Source organism: Camellia sinensis, chromosome 1 (assembly GCF_055761805.1).
Source record: "Camellia sinensis isolate YWXY chromosome 1, ASM5576180v1, whole genome shotgun sequence".
In the NCBI taxonomy this organism is placed as follows: domain Eukaryota; kingdom Viridiplantae; phylum Streptophyta; class Magnoliopsida; order Ericales; family Theaceae; genus Camellia; species Camellia sinensis.
In genome coordinates this window covers 192,586,267-192,608,996 of record NC_138961.1, presented here as the reverse complement: position 1 = coordinate 192,608,996, position 22,730 = coordinate 192,586,267, and the positions used below count along the sequence as shown (strand labels likewise).

Sequence of the window (22,730 nt, the reverse complement as noted above, 5' to 3'; positions counted from 1 at the left end):
TTTATTTATTTATTTACCTGTTAGATGGGGGAAAAAACTCTATTTATAAATGCACGTGTTACACACAAACACATAAAGAAATATATCTTCTACCTTTTCAACTATCCCTCCATTAATGTAATCACCAAAGCTTTAGGTAGCAGTCAAGCATCATGCGTAAAAGAAACAACCAAGATAGCCTCATTTAGAAATTTTCCCCAAACAAGCTCAAGTGGTTTATCAGATTGTAAAAATCAACCCCAAAAATAAATATTAAAGAAGGCAAAATAATCAATAGATTTGAAGCAAAGAGACCCATTTACTCGATAATCAGTTGAAAAAACACTAAATCTAGATCAAAAATCAAAACCCATTTACTCGGAACATAGAAATCAAAATCCTATAGCATCAAAAAAAAAAAAAACCCCTAGAGCTAGAGTGAAATAGGGAAATAGAGGAATAGAGAGAGAGAAAGAGAGAAGAACAAAGAATAACTTGAATGTCGATGGGAGGCGAGGCAACAGTGAGCTACGGTGGCAATGTTCGACAGTGGAAGATTGACGGACACTGTGGTAGCCTACGACGGTGAGATGAGGGGCAGTGGTGATCGATTCTCTATGAGTGAGAGAGAGAGAGAGAGAGAGAGAGAGAGAGAGAGAGAGAGAGAGAGAGAGAGAGAGAGAATAGAACCGTGTGAAGACTAACAGATTTGGGCAAAAATTTAGGCGCCAATATGAAATATTTCCCACTAAATTTTTATACACATTTGGCGATGAAATTTTAGATGGGAAATATTAACAAATGACGACTAAAATTATTTTAGTAGCCAAAACATGAACTAATGCCGACAAAAAATTTTTTGGTCGCCAGAAGTGTAACACCATTGCCGACTAAAAGGTTTTGGTCACTAAAAATACATATTTAGCGACCAATTTTTTGGTCGCTGAAGACTAAATTAAACTTGCACATTATTATTTGGCGACTAAATTATTATTTAGTCGGAAAAAATTAATATAGCTCGACTAAAAAAATATTTAGTAGCCTAAACCCTAAACTAACGCCGACCAATTGTTTTTTTTGTCACCTATTGTTATACTTCTGGCGACTAAATTTTTTTTAGTCGGCAAAAATTAACATACCACGACTAAAAAATTTAGTAGCCTAAAATCTATGTTAAGGCCGACCAATCAGTTTTTTAGTCGCCTATTGTTACACTTTTGGCAACTAAATTTGTTTTAATCGCCAAATTTGATCGCCAAAAATGTAAATTCTTGTAGTGTTTACTCTCTAAAGTAGCACTGCCCTTCCTCGTTCCAAAATTTTATTGCAACAATTTAGTCCTTTCGTTGGTCAACTATCTGTCGACCAAATGAAAAAAATGACCTCAGCAAAAAGAAAGGCACGAAATGCCAAATTTGCCCTGGTAAACGTTCTCAATCTACCATCTTCTCCTCTTCTACCAGATTTGAACTGCCTCTCACAGACTTGCCATCCTCTCTCTCTCTCTCTCTCTCTCTCTCTCTCTCTCTCTCTCTTTTTGAGTGAAATAGGTGGGTTTATGGTGGTTTTATTTCCATGAGTGGGGTGAAGGGAGGGAGGAGGAGGAAGAATCGAAGGGCGATGGATTAGACTAAGCAAAAAGGAGGAAAGAGTGACAGAGAATAAGGGTATTATAGTAAATTTAACAAATTTACGGTTTTAACTTAGGGATGTCATTGTAATTTACCCTTTTTCTAAAATTGTGCAATTATACAATAGCAATAGCAAGTTAGCAAACTGACCTGTCTGTCAAACCTGCCAGGCCTAAGCAAAGCTTGATCAAGAATTCCAGGCCTGTTAGTAGCAGCAATGACAATGACTCCACTGTTTCCACTAAATCCATCCATCTCTGTCAACAACTGGTTCAGTGTTTGTTCCCTCTCATCATTTCCTCCACCAATGCCAGTGCCTCTCTGCCTCCCAACAGCATCCATCTCATCGATGAAAACCAAGCACGGCGAGTTCATCTGCGCCTTGTTGAACAAGTCCCTCACTCTTGAAGCCCCCACCCCTACAAACATCTCTATGAACTCTGATCCAGAGAGTGAAAAGAAAGGGACTCCTGCTTCCCCGGCTATGGCTCTGGCGATGAGCGTCTTTCTAGTGGCCGGTGGGCCTATTAGTAGTACTCCTTTTGGAATTTTGCCCCCACTACAGCAAACTTTCCTGGGGCTTTTAGGAACTCAACAATTTCTTGAAAATCTTGTTTTGCTTCATCAACTCCAACTACATCCTCAAAGGTTACTCCTGTGTTTGGTTCCATTTGAAATTTGGCTTTGCTCCTGTAGGTAGGTAGATATAGGAGTAGAGTATTGTTATCAAGTCATTGATATGCAGACTTTGAACCTAATTGTTCCTCCTAAGTGGATAACTGATAATTATTAGATTGGTGGAAAACAAAATTCATACCATTGTGTTAGTATTAGTTATTTCTAGGAAGTGTTATGAGAGGTCCAAAACTTTACTCAATATATCAAACAAAATTGACATCCACAAGGACAAATCTTCAAAACATGTACGTACTCCAAACAAGTTTTTTATTTTTATTTTTTTACAAATAAAAATAAAAACAAAAATGTATTTCCTAATGTATGAAAATAAAAAATAGTAACCGCCGTGAGGAGTGTTTAGTTTAGGTAGTGGAACTGGCCTTGAATTTCCAGGGTCATACTTAAAAATATATTATTAGTTTAAATAAAAGAATTTAAAATTATAAAAAGAAAGATAATATTTCGTTTCATTTTTTATATATTATATATGACATACAATAAGTATATAATTATATATTTTTTATGTGTCCCCCACAAGTCATATCTCGTATTTTTCAAAAATTATTATGTATGTGTGTTCGTGTGATGTTCAATGTCCATGTTTGTGCCTCTTAATTTATGTACATAGAGGGAGTTAATCACCATACCTGCCAAGTCCAAAAGGCAAGTTAGGCCTTCCAGGAGTATTTCCAGAGGAAGTCCTCAGCAGCAAAGATCCAAGCAATATCAATGGAAAAGCCAAATTACCCAACAAATCAAGTATTGCAGCTACCATGTTCACTTCCATTGGATGAGCTGCAAAGTCCACATTCTTCTTTCTCAGCTTCCTCAAAAGCTCTTGTGGCAATCCAGGCAACTGTACTTTAACTCTCTGGATTTTATTGAGTGTAGGATTGAATACCTCAGCTATGGCCACCGACCCGTTCTCAAACAAGTCCACCTTCCTCACAGCACCTTCATCAAGGTACTGCAAGAACCTTGAGTATGACAATCTAGTTGAAGTGGCTTCAATTAGGCTCTCTGGTTCAACTCTTGCTGGCTAAGCAACCACAGACCCAACTGTAAGGCCTAAACCAGTGGAATTTAGGGTATTTAGGAGCTTTCTTCTACTGAGTTTGGTGTCTAGAGGTGTTTTCTGAGTTGGGTTTTCTTTGTTACACTACAGGAAATACAGTTTTTAATGGCGTTTGTAAAACGCCGCTAAATATCTAAAAAACGCCGCTAAAACTTTTGGTGACGTTTTTATTATACGTTAAAGATACGACCGTCGTTATATGTTTGCGACGTTTAAAAAACGCCATTGTAGACCTTATTGTGATGTTTTAGAAACGTCATGCTACAGTCACCGGCGGTGATTCCTTCCGGCGAGATGACGTTATGCAAACCCTATAGTGGCATTTTTTAAAAACGCCGCCAAAAGCAATTTTTTTTTTCTTCAAAAAAGAAACCTAATGAAATTTTAACCATTCAGCAATAATATTTTATTTGCCACTAGTTAGAATTCTCCAAAAATATTCAAACCCTGTTTCAAAAAATATATACATTCAACCAAACACATCAAAATTGAAATTACAAAAATCACAACCGAATTCATATTCTCCATCATCATCTCAAAATTTAAAATACTAAGAAAAGAATAAATGTAACAAAAAAGAAGAGTACAAATGTGATTGATACACAACACTTCAAAGCATCAATTTCGAACTTCTTCAACTTTGGAGAAAAGCTTCCCAATTTTTCCTGAGTTCATATAAGTTGCATTCCTGTAAAAAAAAAAAGAAAACATTTCACACGACTGAAATTTAGAAAATATTAAAGATGAATCACAATCAAATCACCTTGTCCAGCCAAATTGAAACATATGATTTAATCAATGCATAATATGAATAAAGAAGATCCATACTAGACCACAAATACCAAATCCCAGTTTATTAATACAACTCGACATGGATCACGAGAAGGCAAAATAAGCTTGACAAGTGCGGCAATACGACGACAACGACATGACTGACTTTCAGACACCCATAATGAGCATAGCTGGACGACGACAACTCTGGACCTTTCTCAACCCACAAACATTTCCTATAGAACTCACTGGAAAATTAGACAATTGCAAAATTAATAAATGCTCGAGGAGGTAGAAGCAACAAATATCAAAATAGGAAAATCACAGATGCAACCACTACAAGATCTAACCAAGACGAGCAAGAGGGAAAAATAGTAGCTCCGCCAAAGATCATTAACTAAAGATATATCGTGAACTTTAGTACTTTTTTTGTTTGTGCTATACACATATATGGTTAACAATCTTAATGGAAATTTCAAGCAACAAATGGACATAGTAAGTAAATGTATCTCATGACAGACCTGATCGTTTTCATCTGCTGGTTCTGAAGGGAATTTCTATCCCTCAGATGGTTTATCGGCCCCACAGTTTTGTTTGTTACATTTGGTCCTAAAAGGGTAGTTTATGTTATTGCATTTCTCACACTTCCAGCTCCCATCGAGCATCTTGTGTTCTGAAAGACGAGATCTATAAGTATCGCACTAAGAAATTGCAGCCAACCACAAGGAAGGTTTAAAAGGACTTACTAGAATTGGAATCAGATTTCTCAGCCTGCATATTCAACAAAGTAATGTTTCAAACCAACGAAACTTTAAACAAACATCAAAGGAAATTTTTCTAAACTAACAGGATGATGACACAACGTAATGAAGAAATTTCCAAATTCAGCATCCAAAATGACTAAGAGCAAGCTATAATACCAGGCATTTTAAATGTCGAGTAAAATCGAGAAATGAAAGTAGCTCAAACCTGAGGTTCGGGCTTTGGAGTATTGCACTTCCTCATATTGCAAACTGTTCTAAAAGACAAGTTGGCATTTCCACATTTAGGACATGTCCAGTCGTTATCACGCGTTCCATCTACAGGTGTGTTCAAAGACACAGAGATACAAGTTAGTACATAAAGAGATAGCATCAAGTCAAATCATTGGTCAGAAGTTCAAAAACAGCCTAGATATGGCAAAATTTGCACCTTTCTTTTGATATTTATCATCTAGAAAAAATCCAGGCCTTGGGCCCTGCAGAAAAAAAATCAGTCATGAGCTCGTATACTGAGAGGTGAGAGTGCTTTCAATAATTCATGTACCAAAACAAATAATGGAAACTTAGGTAGAGAAGGAGAGGAGTTCAGAGAAAATTTTCCCAAACCATCACATAGAGAAAGAGTATGGTTTTGAAAATATTTGTCAACTTAAACATGATTATGCGGCCATCATGTACGTTATTCTGTAGCACTATGCTTCCTTGCAAATAAATTAATTAGTAAACAGCTCTAGACATGGACATTTTGCACATACCATGTCAGCATGGCCCATGGCCATACCCATACCCAAGCCATAGCGGTCCATCAAGGGTGGCATACCGTACATCCCACCTAAAACAAACAAAAATAATAATAAATAAAAACATAACCTCATAAATGCTACACCAAAACAAAAGCCAAATGCAAATCAAAAAAAAAAAAAAGAGACCAAATGGGCATCAGCTGAAGATACTGAATAAGTAAGACTGTAAAATGCACCAGCCTTCAAGAATCATAAGCCGATTATCATAGCATGTACATTCTTAATGAGCTTCAATACCATATTCAAGGAATTGACATGACAAATTACAAACACAGAGAGAGTATTTAGTTTCTTATGAGCCAAATTCCAATTGAAAGAACATATTTTAGCACAACATAACCAAGCCTATGTGTAAGTTATGTGTTGCAAGAATAACTACCTGGAACCCATGATCACGGGCAATGTCGATGACAGTTTTTCGTGTGATCCCTCGAAGAATAGTCCCACTGGTTGGTGGAGTCGAAATAAGATTTCCCTGTGAAGGTTGATATATACATGAGTCTACAGTCAATATAAATTTGTTTAATCCTAGGAAATGCTATTAAAACCAATGTAAGTTAAAAATTTCGTAAAAGCTAAATAGAGGCAAATAGTTATATCCCAAATGGAACTTACAGGAGTAACTTATGAGAAGAGAAAGGGAGAAAGCCTTACCTCCTTATAGTCAACAAACATGTTATTTGCACGCAAATATGCTTCAATCATTGCCACCTGAATTTTAACACAAATAAGTACAACCTCATGAAAATTTAAATAAAAGCAATAAGATAAGACATACATCAAACATCATGGTCATTAGATTTATGTACACACATGAAGGTTGAAAATACTTACAGTTTCATCACTTCTTCCAGTCAATTTTAGATATTGCAAAGTAACCTTGTCAACAGGAAAGAACCCCATTGTTGCACCATACTCAGGAGACATATTGGCAATAGTGGCCCTATCAGCTTATGATATTTTACCCACGCCTTCTCCTACATGAAGGACATATTAGTGAGTTAGACCTGTTGTGGACGAAATCAAGGCAGTTGAAAATTACTAAGGCTTAAATTTTTATTACCATAGAACTCAACAAATTTGCCAACAACACCATGCTTCCTTAGCATTTGGGTCACAGTTAAAACCAAATCAGTAGCTGTGACACCATTGTTTAATTTTCCAGACAACTTGAACCCAACCACACCAGGTAACACCATACTCATTGGCTGTCATTGTGAAAAATATAGCATTAGAAAACCAAAATGCAGAACTCTTCAGTGCACTAATTTTCAAAAGCGGTATAAAGCAGCATGACTCATATGTTCAAAGAACCGCATGCAATTAGAAGTTGGTCTAAGCAGTTAAATGGGCTGACAGAGTCCTTACATTACATTATTTTATTAGAACATAAAAGTATAAGGGAGACCATAGCAAAAAAACTAAAAAGCGTCAAATGAAAACAAAAGGCTCAAGTGTGTTCCTTTCAGGATTGTGAATGGCAATGGGTGGATTTCACACATTTCAGGTTTCAGAATATACCACCCCAACCTACATCTAATCCAAATATAGTTAATCATATGTGACTAAATAATTCTTATTTAAGTATGTAATATGTATATACAAGAAATAATACTAAAGTGATAGAGAAATGTATAGTTAATCACATTTCAGCTTATCTGTTATGATACAGGGGCAACAAAGAAATGTTTGGTAAGTTTGTGCAACAAAAAGAAGACCTCATACCCAGAAAATGAGATCAAATACCACCTAAAATGGTTTTGCACCAGTAGCATTATAACCTAATTCAAAATCCAAAATCTTTGAGTACAATAACTTTGAAGCAACTAAAAAAAGAAAAAAACATGAAAATTCAGCACAGAACTATGATAAAACTTTAGTCCATGTTAAGTAATGTATTCCTTTGTTTCTGACAAGTATTTAAAGCCAAATCACTGCTACTGGGTTTATATAATGCAAATCCACCAAAAAAACAAAAAACTATTCATCATCTAGTATAACAAAATTATCAATACACCATTTAGGCCCCATTTGGATATGCGAAGTGAAAAATAACATATAAATGAGTTTGAAAAAAGCAAATAAATGATTGTGATTTGTCAACATAAAAAAAAAACAAGGCATAAGTATACATTAATGTATGCTCATGAGAGGAAAAATTGGGGTCACACCTAACTTTGGCATATTGCACTAATTATCAACATATAAATAAATAAATAAAAAGGACACATGTCATAAAATTTTACTTATTTTGTATTAGAATAATTGTAAAAAAAAATTATAAAGAGCAATTTCGGTGTCAATAAAACTTAAGTTTTAAAATATTGCTCTTTCTCATCATTTTCTCAATAGTTCTCTCATCTCTGTAATCATTCAACAAGTGATGAGAGATTTATTTTCACTCAATTTCTTTTCTTCACTCAACAAAACCCCAATCCAGCCGTTACTACATCATGTGCCAAAAATTCAAGTATTAATAATATATTTTCCATCAATCGCAACACCCGCGAAAACTAACATCTAAGCTCTAGCGATCCCCATTAAAAATAAATAATTAAATAATAGCATTTGATTTCCATTTTTTCCATTTGTTCATTAAGGATGGATATACTTGATAATAACTTTACTACAATTGAAAAAGGATGTATTACAAAAACAAAAGTAATAAAGTTGCAATGACATGATATTCAATAAATCAACAAAACAAGAATAAGGTTCTTGTGCTTGCATCTTTAGAAACACTAATAAAGTTGAAGGAGAAGAGAATGATATAGGAAATGATTGAACTCTTACATTGGAAAGTCCAAGCTCTATCTCTTCCTGCAAATCATTCAATATAGAAATCAGAACCAGGGTTTTTTTACCTACCCATAATTTTTAGAATAGGGCATTAGTATAATTTTTATAGATGAGAAAGGGTCAATACATATAGGTTGATAAATGAGGGATATGACAGGATCATTTCAAATCAAATATCAAAGCCATTCATAGAATATCACAGGATTAATTTCACCTTAAGAAAGAGAGAGAGAGAGTGTGGAGCTCACCGATCTGAATCGCTGAGATGAACTTCGATTTCAATTTCAAGAGAGAACTTCGAAATCGCTTTGATGAATCACCGATCTGAATCGTTGAGATCGATCTGAACCTCTGAATCACCAAGCTGAATCTCTGCGATAATTAGGGTTTAGACAGCATAGAGAGAGAGGGAGAGAGTGAGATAATGGAGCTCACCGATCTGAATCACTGAGATGACCTTCGATTTCGATTTCGATTTCGAGATATGAATCACTGAGACCGATCTAAATCGCTGAGATCTGAATCACGATCTGAATCAAAATCAAAGTGATATGAACTTAGATTTGAATCGCAATATGAAATCGAAGTGATATGAACTCAGAATTTTAAAATTTTGAGATATGAACTTCGATTTTGAGATCTGAATCTCTGAGACTGATCTAAATCGCTGAGATGAACTTCGAAATCGCTCTGATGAATCACTTTGATTTCGAGAGAGAATTGCGATTTTTGAGGATTCCATTGATAAGCAACTGAATCTCTGTGATAATTAGGGTTTAGACAACAGGGAGAGAGAGTGAGAGATTATTTGCGAGTGCATCGGTTCAATTTGAGAGTTGAGAGATTCTCAGTATGAAAAAGGAAGCGCGTGAGACAACATGCATTTGAATGCGTTGATAAACGCCTCCTATTCATAAAACGGCGTCGTTTCAATTAAAGAAAAATAAGACGTTTATAAAACGCCGTTAAATATTAAAAACAGTGGCGTTTTAAAAAACACCGTTAAAAAAGCGTCACCTAAACTCATATTTCCTGTAGTGTTACTAGTTTTTGGGAGGGGGGTTGTGGTGGAGACCTTTGGGAGTTCTTGGGATTTGCAGAGAGTGAGGTGAGTGAAGGAGAGAGACAGAGCAAGTGACATTTTTCTTTGCTCAATTGGAGCTGATTGATAACAATGAAGATGAAGATGGTGATGATGAGTGCGGCTTTGTTGTGTGTCTTGGGTTGTTAGTTGATGGTGGTTGCCAATTTTGGAGGGAATGTTAGGAGGAGTTTGTTTAAATAGGAGAGAGATGAGATTGTTCTAGTGTTTTCCACTTGGCTTTGTACACGTAGAACACTATCCATTTCATTCAAGAAGGATCCAGATTGATATATAGATACAGATTGTACTATAATCTCTCTCTCCCCCTCAACCATACAATTGTGTGGAAGAAAATAATAAACAAGTGGAACTGGAAATCAAGGGGTTGATTTAATGGATGTAACTTAGAGTTTAGAATGTATTCTCCTTACATCTCAAATTTAATTCTCATTAAGAATAATTTGTTATTTGAATTTATGTTTGTGGGTTTTGTCCGATCCACATAGAGAGAGCGCTTTGTATAGATCTCAATCCACGAGGAGGGAGCACTTTGTGTAGATCTTGGGATTAGTCAAGATATGTATAAATTAGTTTGGATACCCAATTATAAAAAATATATATATATAAAAAATATAAAATAAAAAATAACCAAGTGGAAGTGGACTTTGTCCCCTTATCAGGAATTTAGGATTTAAGTCACTTCACAATTGCTATACCTTTTTGTTTTCCAAATTGTTGGTTGGTTATTAATTTTTTTCCTAATCGGCCTTGTGTTATGTAGGCACAAAAACCTGCCTGAATCTCTCTGTCCGACATGTTAACTAAGTCTCAAATTTTACTTTTATTAGGAGCAATTCATTCTTTGAAATCACTGTTGCGGGCTCTATTTTAAATTTGTTTGATCCATGTGAAGGTGATACTTTGCGTGGATCCTGATATTAGTCAGGGTCTTCGTAAATTAGCCCAAACACCCGATCATTAAAATAAAAAAAAGAAAGTGAAAGTGGACTTGTCCCTTATCAGGATTTAAGATTTAACCCACTCCACAATTGCTAATACCTTTTTGTTTTCCAAATTATTGGTTAATTATTAATTTTTTTCCTTATCAGCCTTGTTTTATGTGGGCACAAAAACCTGTCTAAATCTCTCGGTCCAACACATTAAATCTCTTTAGGCCAATACATTTTTATACACTTTTAACTATTAAATCATGTATCAAAATTTTCATATACTAAATTTAATAATTGAAAGTAAATTGGGACCCAAAAAAAAATTTGAAAGTGCTGCAAATGTGTCGCCAAAATACAGACCAAAACTTCATTTTTTTGGTGTGTAGAAAAAGTTTGGGCGTATGTTCAACTATTACCGTCTCACATTCTTGCATCCTTGTTTTCTTTTTTTCTTTCAATAATAGCTGCCCTTACAAATAAAAAATAAAAAAAATAAAATAAAATACAGAGTTTAGCTTAGAATATACACTGTTTAAATTACATGATTTTATTCAGAAAATAAAAGAGAATACCTCTTTCCACCTTCACCTGTTCGAAAAATACTATGTATATCACTACATTTACTTCACCTCCTATGTGCACTTTTTCTCACTTCTTTTAATTTTTTGTCCCAAATTATCCAAATAAGAAAATACCACTACACTTATCTCTTCTCCTTTCTTTTCTCTCCTACATAATATTTTCTTTTATTTCCTAATTTCCCAAACAAACCGATTACAAGCTAGGCAAGAATGTACCAGATTCCAAGGTTCTACAAGCCACAAATTACTCACTGCCAAACACAGCAATGATCTAATGGTTTCTACTTGGGGAATCCCTGGGCTTGAGGGTTTAAAGCAAACAAATTAAAACAAACAAAATGGGAAACAAAAACACAAATCAACTGGAAGGATCAATCCTGTAGACTTAATAATATATTTTCTTCTTTTTCAAGAAAGCTATGTAAGGTCACAATGTCAATATTTAGGACGAGAGAACACTCTTCTATAAGCTTAATTTTACAAGGGGTCTCCCAAAAACAACCACCAGGCTGGATTGCACAAAACCCTGGCTTACTAGACAACAGAAGTTAAAATGGTTAACAATAAAGTAGGATCAATACATATTCAACAAAAGTAACAGATTTTCCCAATTGTATCCGACTTTTATCTCTGACATGGACTTGGATCATACTCAACGTATACCATCAAATCAGGTGGAAGATGGAGTTGATGCTGGGGAAGATGGAGGGAGATCGTCTAACAGTTGACATGAGTCTGGGCATGGTACTGTAGTTTCCAATGGTGATGCCTCAGCGTTCACTGTCTTGCACCTGGAAGATACAAATCAATTAACACACTTATATGGCAATTAATTAAAAGGCAGCTCTTTTTTTGATAGCAATGAACTCCATAATCACACCTTCAGTGAGACTCGGGTAAAACCTCAGATATGCACTACAAGAATTAACAGTTTTGGCAACAAAAAAATTGGTCGCTAAAAGTCAATTTTTGGTTGGCAAAAGTTATCCGCGACCAATTTTTTTGGTTGCTACTTTGGTCACCAATTGAGGGTCAGCAAAAATAATTCGCGACCAAAATTTTGGTTGGTCGGCAAAAGTTGGATTTGCCGACTAAATTTTTGGTCGCTAAATATTTAATTACCGCGACTAATTCATTTTGTCGCTAAAACACTTTGGTCGCGAAAAGTGATATTTTCCCGACCAAATATCTTAGTCGCCAATTGACACATTTCACGACCAAAAAGTTTGGTCGCCAATTGTGACATTCCACGACCAAAAAATTTGGTCGCCATTTGTTACTTTTCACGACCAAAACTTTTGGCCGGCAAAAGTGAGTTTCCACGACCAAGAGCTGTTTTGGTTGGCAATAGATGTATTTTTTGCGACCAAAACTCTTGGTCGGCAATTGTCATTTTTTGCGAAAAAAAATTATTTATTTGTCGCGACTAATAAATTAGTCGCCAAAGCAGGAAAACGATACACCTGTAATTCCTAATAATTCATTCAATTCATAATAAACCTATAATTTTAAAGCATCATTCAAATTAACTGAATCATTAACATTCGACACAATACATAATTTATTAACATTCGACATAATACAACTATTCTAATTTTTCATTCACCAGTCACATCCATCTAGCATAACAATTTGAAACATAACTATTTTTTATCCATGCGCAGCTATCAACAAATAAAGCTACTAATATTTGTTATCCATACACATCCATCCAAAAATATTTAATCCTCCCAAAAATGCTTATACTGCCAAGTAGTCTTGTACAATTTAGCCTCGTGAACTTGTTAAGAAATATGTTGGGGAGGGTGCTCGTCTGGTTCGTGAACAGACATGATTGATTCTGGCCTTGAACCCTTTGTTGAAGTTACTCTCTACCCAAACCATGAAAAAAATCAATATCTTTATTATTGTTCAAAAAGAAAATAACTTAAACAGGGTAAGAACATACCAAAGAAACAGCCCTATTTCTAGCCCGTTGGTCACCATTACCATTAGAGCTAGATTTCCCACCTTTTGATCCACGTTTCAATGATGGCCCCATAGATATTGTTTTAGCCACTTCAAATGTTTCTAGGAACAAAGAAAAATTATGTCACTATGAAACAGCACTACCGAACAAAGATAATAAAACCTCAACAAACTTCACTACAACATACCTTGAAAAGCCCCAAAGTGCTTCAGTCGTTCAAGAACAATAGCTAAGGCAGGTCCTTGAATATCTTTCAAATTCTTGGTCACCTAGTCATGTAACAAGACAATAAACTCTAGAGTTCTACTAGTTTTTTGACAAAAACCAAAGGAGGCACCAAAAATTTTTGTCTACATACTGTATCAAGACCACAGACTCTGAAAATTTCACCAATGCATACCTCAGCTGCTTTACGAACATCTGCTGATTTATCCTATATATAAATGCAAAACCAAGCAATTAGAGCTATAAACAACCCCAAAATAAGAAACAACCAGGAACAAAATAGTGAACCCAACTCAACCATACCTCAAATGGGTTTTTTTCACACTTAGCTTCAAGTGCACTTAGAAGAGCAGGTTTGACATCTGAAAGAAATCCCTTGATGTCTGCAACAACAGGTGCATCTTTGAATTCTTATCCTTAACTCAACATATCCCTAAATGACAAGTTACCTGGACCAACAAACTTATGTAAAGCACCAATTAGTTTAATAGTGGCATTTCTAGTGGCAGCAGCACTGGATTGCAAACCCGTATCTTTGCAAAAATCAATTAAATCCTATAAACATGTACATCATATTGAGACAACTAGCTGGCATAATAAAACTGCAACTTAATCAAAAAAGTTATCCAGCCAGATTTGTTAGAGACAACTAGCTGAGCAATCAAGCCCCTACAAACCAACATTACTCCTGGATGTGTAGCAACCTAATTACTCACTGTCACGTCCCAAGCTCCGTGACAACGCCGCACACTCATTTAAGTGAGCATGCAAGGCTAAGAGTCCAACACATAACTAACAATGTAAAATACTCCAATCAAATCCTTAATTATCATAATACTAAAATCCATAAAAAAAAAAAAAAAACTTGATTATTCTTATCATATGAAATTATCCACCAAGTCCACTAATAAAATCCATTAACAAAACAAATAATCCAAGTACTTAAATCATAGTCCTACTCTCGGCACTCCCATATGAAAAAAAAAAATCCCGCGCAGCTCTACTCTTCAGAATCTGAAAAAAAATAAAATAAGGGTAAGCTAGACAGCCTAGTAAATAACCAACCATCACTGCCAGCTGGATCAAGCATAAAAAAAATAAATAAATAAATCGATAATCAATAAATATAAATTTTTATTCAGTTCAATAAATGAACAATTATTTTGTAAGATGGTTTCGTAACTAAAAATAAACAATGTACAATACATTTTAAATGAAAAGCCAACAGGATAATTCAAAGTAATTCATTGTTCAAATCGATGGTTCGATATTCAGATGGTTCAATGATTTGATTCACAAAACCAAAGTCTTATTGACTACGGTCACATAGCCCGTGACAAGGCCCAGAACCACACATAGGCCGGTGGTAAAGCCCCAAAAGAAACTAGTTTCTATGCCAATAAATAACCCCCATTGGCTAGGGTCCAAATCATAGTCAGACTAGAGTGATGTTCAAAATTCAAACAATACACAACTTTTAAATAAAACATTTGATATTTTCAGAATAAACGATTAGTACAATTTTCAGAATAGTTTCACCAAATATTCAAATAATTTTCATAATAATATTCAATGTTGTTTTATACTTGACCCATATTTTATTTTAAGAGAACATGAAGGCTATAAATAAATATTTATGATTTTAAACGATTCGATAGGAATAAAAAAAATGAACCAACAGTGATAGAGGATTACTTACATCAAACAGCTAAAATAATATTTCCCAAGCTAATCTCAAATTACCAAGATCCACCTCAATCTCACAAACCTAATAAAATATTATACCACAAACAATTATTATTGATCACCATGATGCATCTATCATTCTTTTCTTTATAATGTAATAATCTAATCCTATAGTCTACAAGTAAATTCCAAAACCCCAAAATACATACACCCAATCCACATATAAGATACTATGTCTAAAGAAATAGTTAGGAGTACCATAAATCTTACCTCCAAGAGATGATTAGATCAAAGTCACGAATCTATGAATCTTCTTTCTTTTCTTTTCTTCTTCTTCTTCTCTCTCTTTTTTTTTTTTTTTTCTCTATTGCTAGATCTGCCGCAGCAGCCACTAAATTGTCAATACCTCTATTTGTTTGTGCTTCTATGTTTCCAAGACCTAAAGCCCAAGTGGGCCTATAGCCCAATCTCCCAAAATTACAAACTTAACCATCTAAGTAATAAAAATTTTAAAAAAAACCACCTCATAACTAATTCCTTGATGTTACTAAAATGACCCATATAAATTAATTTAATTACTACTTTATCCAAAAATAATTCTACACATAAAAATTTGGATTTTACATTCTTCCCCACTTAAAAGAAATTTTGTCCTCGAAATTTGACATACCTGGAGTCTCAAAAAGTTGTGGATACTTTTGTCTCATTTCATCCTCAAGTTCCCAAGTAGCTTCTCTTTCCGAGTGATTACTCCATTGAACCTTAACATAGTGAATGACTCGACGCCTCAAAACCTGTTCCTTCCTATCAGCAATTCGTATAGGGTGTTCCTCATATGTCAAATCCTCCTTAAACTGCAATGGTGCATGATCAATCACATGACTAGGATCCGGTATATACTTCCTTAACATTGAGACATGAAAAACATTATGAACTCCAACTAGTGAAGGTGGTAGGGCAAGTCTGTAAGCTACCTCACCAATTCGATCTAAAACCTCAAATGGCCCAACAAATCTAGGACTCAATTTACCATGAACACCAAACCTCATTACTCCTTTCATAGGAGACACCTTAAGGAATACATGGTCTCCAACCCCAAACACAAAATCACGTCTCCTGTTATCTGCATAACTTTTCTGTCTACTTTGTGTCGTGCGAAGTCGCTCTCTAATAAGATTAATCTTGTCCACTGTTTGTTGCACAATCTCAGGCCCTAACAACTTCCTTTCACCCACATCATCCCAACAAATAGGTGATCTACACTTTCGTCCATATAAAGCCTCATATGGTGCCATCTGAATGCTCGCATGATAACTGTTATTATAAGAGAATTTCACTAAGGCCAAATGCTCATCCCAAGAACCTCCAAGATCGATAACACAAGCCCTCAACATGTCTTCCAAGGTTTGAATAGTTCTCTCTGACTGTCCATCAGTTTGAGGATGAAAGGCAGTGCTAAAATTCAAACTAGTGCCCAAAGCTGTATGCAAACTCTTCCAAAACATAGATACAAATCTGCTATCTCTATCAGACACTATGGTCACCGGAATACCATGCAACTTCACAATCTCCTTGATATACAATTTTGCAAACTTCTCTAAGGAGAACCCTACCTTAAAAGCTAGAAAGTGAGCGGATTTGGTCAATCGATCAACGATAACCCAAATAGCATTGTTACCACCTTGGGTCCTAGGCAACCCTGTCACAAAATCCATGGTAATATGTTCCCATTTCCATTCGGGAATAGGAAGAGGTTGTAACTTACTTGCAGGTCTCTGATGTTCAACTTTCACTTGTTGACATACCAAACATTGAGCAACATACTGAGCAGGACATAACACAATACAATAAGCATTGCACAGAAGCAAAGTCAAAAGGACAAGTTGATGGCCACAAATTTTGCAGAGCAGGAAAAGTTGCAGAGCAAAAGAAATTGAAACATAATTTTAACCACAAAGAAGAAAAAAGTTTTCAAACAACCCAACTTCAGCTTCATGCTCTCCGCATTATCACCATTGCACCAAGCGATAGTCCCACTTTCCACATAATAAGTGCAGGTTGAAAATCAATAAAGCAGAGGGGGTACAGAACCATAAAGAAGTGAAGCACAAATAGCACTGTCCTACAGGAAATTGAACTATAAACCAGAGGATGGTTTTTCATAACGTTAGATGGAAAGCAGAATGGAAAGAAAAACTAAAGTTCTAAGGGAGAATAATATATAATAGATTATGGTCATTATAGTTGGCAAACATATAAAGGAAATAAGACATACTTTACAAAGGGCTCTATATTCCTTCTGAAGGTGCTTTACACATGCTTTCTCTGCCATCTAGCAGCTTCCAATGGTAAGAAAACAGCAGATCAATTCCCTAGCTTAAGTCCCCTGGCTGTCCCTTGATTTTGTAATATGTTGACTGGAAAACATAAGAGTCATTCTACAACTTGAGAATTAATGTGTGAACTAAAAATTTCTAGAGCAGAAAAATCAAGTCATGAATCTAATCAATACTTAAACAGGACAGATACTAAAAGGGATAATTTCTATTGCAAATTTCTTTGTAAAACTATATCTTGTATAATGAATTATATCTCCATTCTCACTAATTTTTTTAAAAAAACTTGCATCAAAATGCATCAATGGCAAAAAGTACATGTTTTTCTAGCTCTAGACTCCCTGTTTTTTTATTATCCTGTGTTGCTTCCTCTCCACCACCTCCACTAGACCATCTATCAGAGTTCTTCATATCAAAATCTGATTACTAGAAGAATCAAGCCAAATATAAGCATGGTCAAACACATAGACAGTTCTAAGCTTTATTATCCAGTTCAAAGAAATTAGAAAAATATTACTTCTTCTAGATCAGTTTTTCAGATAGAAAACTTATCGTAGTCCATCAAAAATTCCAACTCCTTATTCATCCATCTTCTTTTCTTGAAATATGGTTATAGAAATACTCATTAATGAAGCCTTTTCGAAAAATTATGGTAGTCAATCAAAAATACTAATAGATGTTTTCTTTCCCTTCCCGTCCAAAAATTTCAAACAAACTTTTAAGGTCTCTTTCACACTTTCAGGACTTTAAAAATCATCCATTAACCAATGACATCAAGATCCATAACCCTCAAAACAATTTTAGGAGAAAGCCATTGCTACGCTATCACGCCTATGGGCTATCCCTTCAACTATGCAAATGTGAACAAACTTTATGATCTCTTGGGCTTTCTGAACCACGCTTCAAAATGAATGATGCAGCAAATTTTGCAAGTTTGTACTTTTAGAAGAAGCTTTAAGGGCAATGGTTAGTTTAAAAAGGAAATTTAAGCTCCTTTAAGCATAACCCCATCAACCTCCCATCTCCACCTAGATAAAATTAAATGTTTAAACCTTAATGCAAGTGATGGTAATCCTATGATTTAGGGATCTCATTCATATTTTATTTCCTCTCTCTGAAATTGACTTAAAGATTTCTTAAAGCTCCCCATCTTTAAAAAATAAAAATAAAGAAGAAAGAAAAGGAAAATGACAGTTTAAAGATGAGAGATCATTAGAAACAAGTGTGAGCACTTTTTGGGTTATGAAATTACATGCATTATTCCTTCACTGAAACAATATATACAGTTTTATCAGTTGCGACATGAAATGCCCATGGATTGAAATTCCTGCACAACCACGCATTGTAATGCCATCCAAGAGAACCACCCAAGCAAAACAAAAAATGGAACTTGCATTTCAAATATGTGATGGGAAAACTAAAACTGTGCTGATCTTGCATAAAAGCCCACAGCAAAAAATGCCAACAGCTATATTCTCATAACATTTCAACCAACATGTATTGCAAGTACCAGAGGAACTAATTCCAAAATTTGATACGGTGTTACAGAGCACACAACTAAGCATGTGGTATTTACAACTAAACATAAAATAATATTTTATGGTATTTATATACAACATTTAATTAAGCATGTGGTTCATCAGTTGTGAGCATCAACGATGAAGCTCAAGAGTTAAGAGAAATTCTAAATCAGATAACCAAAATCTTTACCTTTAGAATCAAACCCAGAACTAAGTTTCTCAATCAAATTGGCAAAGTTCAGTAACTAATATATACTCTTAAGATGGCCGCGCAAGGTGCACGATCTCATGCCCATTGCTAGTGCCCATTTTTTTTTTAATATAAAAAAACCCATAATTTAAATAAATAAGGAACACAACTCTATTAAAATTGTTTTTTCATAACTGTTTGTTGTTATTATTACTAATATCTTAGTCAAATTCCTGACACAAGTTGGAAAAATATTAACAGTTTGATGCATATATAGAGGAAAACGTTGAATTGTAGAAAATCACACACTTAATTCTAATATGAGAGTTCAACATAACCACACAGAAAACAAAAAAACTATATATAGATTCCTTTTCGGAAAGAAACCAAAAATCAAATAACATAAACTGTTAGATTAACAAACAAATAAATACGAATCAGTAGGGTGAATGGGCATAGGGTCTAAATTTGTGTTCCCAAAAAATACTAATACCCTAGCAAATTATATATTAGTATGCACGTTTTGAAACATGACACACTTCCATTCGACAACGGTAAATTTAGTGATCTCAAAAGTTTTATTTAGACCATTCTCTAAATGAAGAATGATCTGAATAAAAATGTAAAAAATATGCACAAGTTAAGAATATGCAACTCCGTAATCAAATGTCAAAAACTACTCTAGGTTCAAAATCACGCAATCCATCACTAAAATTACACAAAATTAACAACCAGCAAGGTTCAAAAGTCCTACCAATTTCGACACCGAGGCCTTGCATCCCGGAGACAAGGACGTTAGAGGTGAAGAGCCGCCTCATAGTCTCGTGTCCGTACGCAGCTAGCTGTTTGCTGTGCAGATCTTCATCGATATCCATCGGATTCCCATTACCAAAAGCCATATCCGGCAATACTCTAATACTAGCGCTGCTTAGGTTACTACTGATGCTACCGATAATGCTGCTATCGCTCTTGTTACAGTCCTTGGGCGTCGTATTAGCTTCGGTGGCTGTTGATTTTCCGGTGGAGGATTCCGATGAAGAGATGTGAGCAACGGTGGTGAGGGACTTCGGTGAGCTAGAGAGAGTGGGCACCGATTGAGAGAAAGAACACAGAGAGGGAGAGGGCGGACCGAGACACAGAGCGAGATAGAGATAAGGGAGATTAGGGCTTTTTTTATTTTAATTTTTTTTTTCTGCTTTCATGGTACCAAACGACGTCGTTTTAAAATTGGCGACCAAATTTATTTGTCGCAAAAAAATTTCAATTCCCGCCCCACTAAAAATCAAATTTCCCTCCCAAACGTTTGGCGACCAAAAGACCATATCAGTCGCAGAAAAAGTACCTTCGCCGACAAACCTTTTTAGTCGCCAAATCTCAATCAACGGCGACTAAAATATTAGTCGCTAAAAGTACAAATTTGGCGACTAATTTTTTTTTGGTTGCTGAAAATAAGTTTTTGGCGACCAAATTTTTGGTCGCCAAAAAATATGTGACCTTCCGCGACCAAATTTGTTGTTGGTCGGCAAAAGCATACCACTTTCTGCGACCAACTCATTTTTTGGTCGCCAAAATATAACCTTCTGCGACAAATAATATTTGGTCGCCAAAATTAATGATCATTAGCGACTAATTAACATTTGGTAGCCAAATGCCATTTTTTTGGGACCAAAATTTTTTTGGTCGGCAAAAGTGGTCGCAAAATGTGTAAATTGTTGTAATGATGTGTGACTACCCACTAGCACTAGCCTCGCCTATCAGGCAGTTTGACCTAACAGTAAGGCTTGGCGTCCTGGTGGCGCAAAATAAGTAATTTTATGTGTGGATATTTCATTTAATGTTAATAAAAATATAAAACATAATATGAATTTTAAGGTCTAAAAAAGTATTGACTTTTAGTAGGTGTAAATCTATATTATTTTTCATTTATCATTAGATCCCAAGTTATTTTATTCAAATTTATAATGCATTGCATGCGTCTTTTAAATGATGGAATCGTATGCTTTCCAAATATCCAAAGTGTGTTCTAGTATAAAAATAATGGAACATGTTTGGAAGTGTGTCTCACAGATGGGTTAGGTTTGGGCTATTTTAGCCACAAAAAGACCAAATAGACTTTTTAGTCTAATAAGATAAAATGTCACACTCAAATCATAATCATTTCATTTTTTCTCTCACAAAAATCAAAAAAAGCTAAAAAGCCCTTTTTAAATGATACTTTTTAGTCCCAAACTAAGGGGTGGTTTGGGTTGTTCCAAATAAGTGTACTTTTTGACTTTTTATATAAAAAAAAAGATGTGTAGAAAAGTAGAGAAAGTTGTTAGAAAAATAGAGTGGAGGTGTTGATAGATGTTGATAAATGTTTATTGATGTGACCCAAATAAGTGTATTTATGCACACAAAAAAAGTGCACTTTTTTAGGTTAACCCAAATAAGTTAAAAAGTCAAAAATTCAAAAAATCAACCCATATTCCAAATGAAGGCTATATGTGATAATGGAGATTCATTATATAAAGAAAAAAAAAATTACGCAACAGAATAAGGTTTTTAAAAAGGAAGCAGCTTGCCTCCAGTTCGAGATCAAATTGGACAGTGATGTTCAGTCCGTGGGGGCTCACCACGGATCCCCGTTTTGATAATCTAAACCGTTGAATGTGTAAAATTTGTCGAGTACTATATGTCTATAAAAAATCACATTAATCGGATATCAATAGTTATGTGATCAAATCAGTTTTGTATATAAAAAAATGGACGGTGAACAAATTAGCGGTTGACAAAAAAATTGATTCGATGAGATACCTATCAATATCCGATCAACGTGATTTTTTATAGGCATATAATACTCGATGAGTTCTAAATTATCAAAACGGGACTCGTGATGAGCCTCACGAACCAAACAGCACCGCCCAATCCGATCTTGGACAGGAGGCAAGCTGCTCCTTTTTAAAAAATAAAAAATAAAATATCAATAATTTGTTGGCTGGGCCCCAACTGCAAAACCCAAGATTACCGATACTCCAATATAATTTTACCACGTATAAACTGTGAATAAATTAATAGAAAAAAATTAGTGGTAGTTGGTGGCGGTGGTCTAATCAATGTTTTAAAAATCGGACCAGTGAGTGAATCGGAAAAATGATCTGGTACGGGTCACTGGTTCAACCGTCGGGTTGAACCGGATTCGAACCGTGATGTCATAAATATATTTAAATAAAAATATAAGTAATAAAATTATAATTTAAAAAATTAAATAATCTTAAATATTTCTCCTAATACTTTTTTTACTAAAAATATAAAAATATGTTTTAAAATATTATTAACTAGCGTATGCCTGTACCTAAAGGCACAGTATAAATAATGTTAGAATTAAAATATAATTGTAATCCCAACACTATTTAAATTTATTTTTTAATTTGATAAAATCAAAAATTTATTATAAAATTTTGGAGTTCTCGCAAAACTTCTCACGAAAACTTACTTTTGCTTGTATAATATATAGCTAGATAGATAGATGTGCCTAATATAATTACAATTTTTACAGGCATACATACAATATTGCTTTTGTTTATATAATTATATAGAAATTGTATAGATGCGCATAATGTTCTAGTGTATTACGGGCATACATTGTATGAAAATATGTGTAAAATATATTAAACAAAAAAGAAAAAATTAAAAAAATAAACAAATAGAGA

At 34.7% G+C, this 22,730-nt stretch overlaps 1 protein-coding gene and 1 pseudogene across 3 annotated transcripts in view; both read right to left on the bottom strand.

Annotated features, from left to right (window-relative positions):
* Positions 1 to 9,769, bottom strand: part of LOC114268221 (ATP-dependent zinc metalloprotease FTSH 6, chloroplastic-like) — a 36,908-nt pseudogene extending 27,139 nt beyond the window's left edge. Inside the window, exons 1-4 of the transcript XR_014341772.1 lie at positions 9,572 to 9,769; positions 7,181 to 7,200; positions 2,936 to 3,447; positions 1,761 to 2,300 (exon numbers count right to left, since the gene is read on the bottom strand). The product of XR_014341772.1 is annotated as an ATP-dependent zinc metalloprotease FTSH 6, chloroplastic-like (transcript). The remainder of the gene's footprint in view (positions 1 to 1,760; positions 2,301 to 2,935; positions 3,448 to 7,180; positions 7,201 to 9,571) is intronic.
* Positions 3,801 to 9,445, bottom strand: LOC114268268 (ranBP2-type zinc finger protein At1g67325-like). 2 transcript variants are annotated; one of them, XM_082890987.1, is made up of 13 exons: positions 8,933 to 9,445; positions 8,746 to 8,861; positions 8,492 to 8,518; positions 6,762 to 6,906; positions 6,533 to 6,675; positions 6,353 to 6,409; positions 6,078 to 6,173; positions 5,651 to 5,727; positions 5,326 to 5,371; positions 5,104 to 5,213; positions 4,881 to 4,905; positions 4,656 to 4,807; positions 3,801 to 4,051 (listed from the first exon to the last, which is right to left on the bottom strand). In XM_082890987.1, the coding sequence occupies exons 5-8, from the start codon at positions 6,623 to 6,625 to the stop codon at positions 5,701 to 5,703; spliced, it is 273 nt and encodes a 90-aa protein (XP_082747113.1). In that variant the 5' UTR covers positions 6,626 to 6,675; positions 6,762 to 6,906; positions 8,492 to 8,518; positions 8,746 to 8,861; positions 8,933 to 9,445; the 3' UTR covers positions 3,801 to 4,051; positions 4,656 to 4,807; positions 4,881 to 4,905; positions 5,104 to 5,213; positions 5,326 to 5,371; positions 5,651 to 5,700. The 2 variants fall into 2 exon arrangements, with proteins under 2 accessions (XP_082747113.1, XP_082747109.1); XM_082890983.1 differs by lacking the exon at positions 3,801 to 4,051 and adding an exon at positions 4,062 to 4,382 and having other exon boundaries at positions 8,746 to 9,445.
* Positions 9,770 to 22,730: the final 12,961 nt, after the last annotated feature.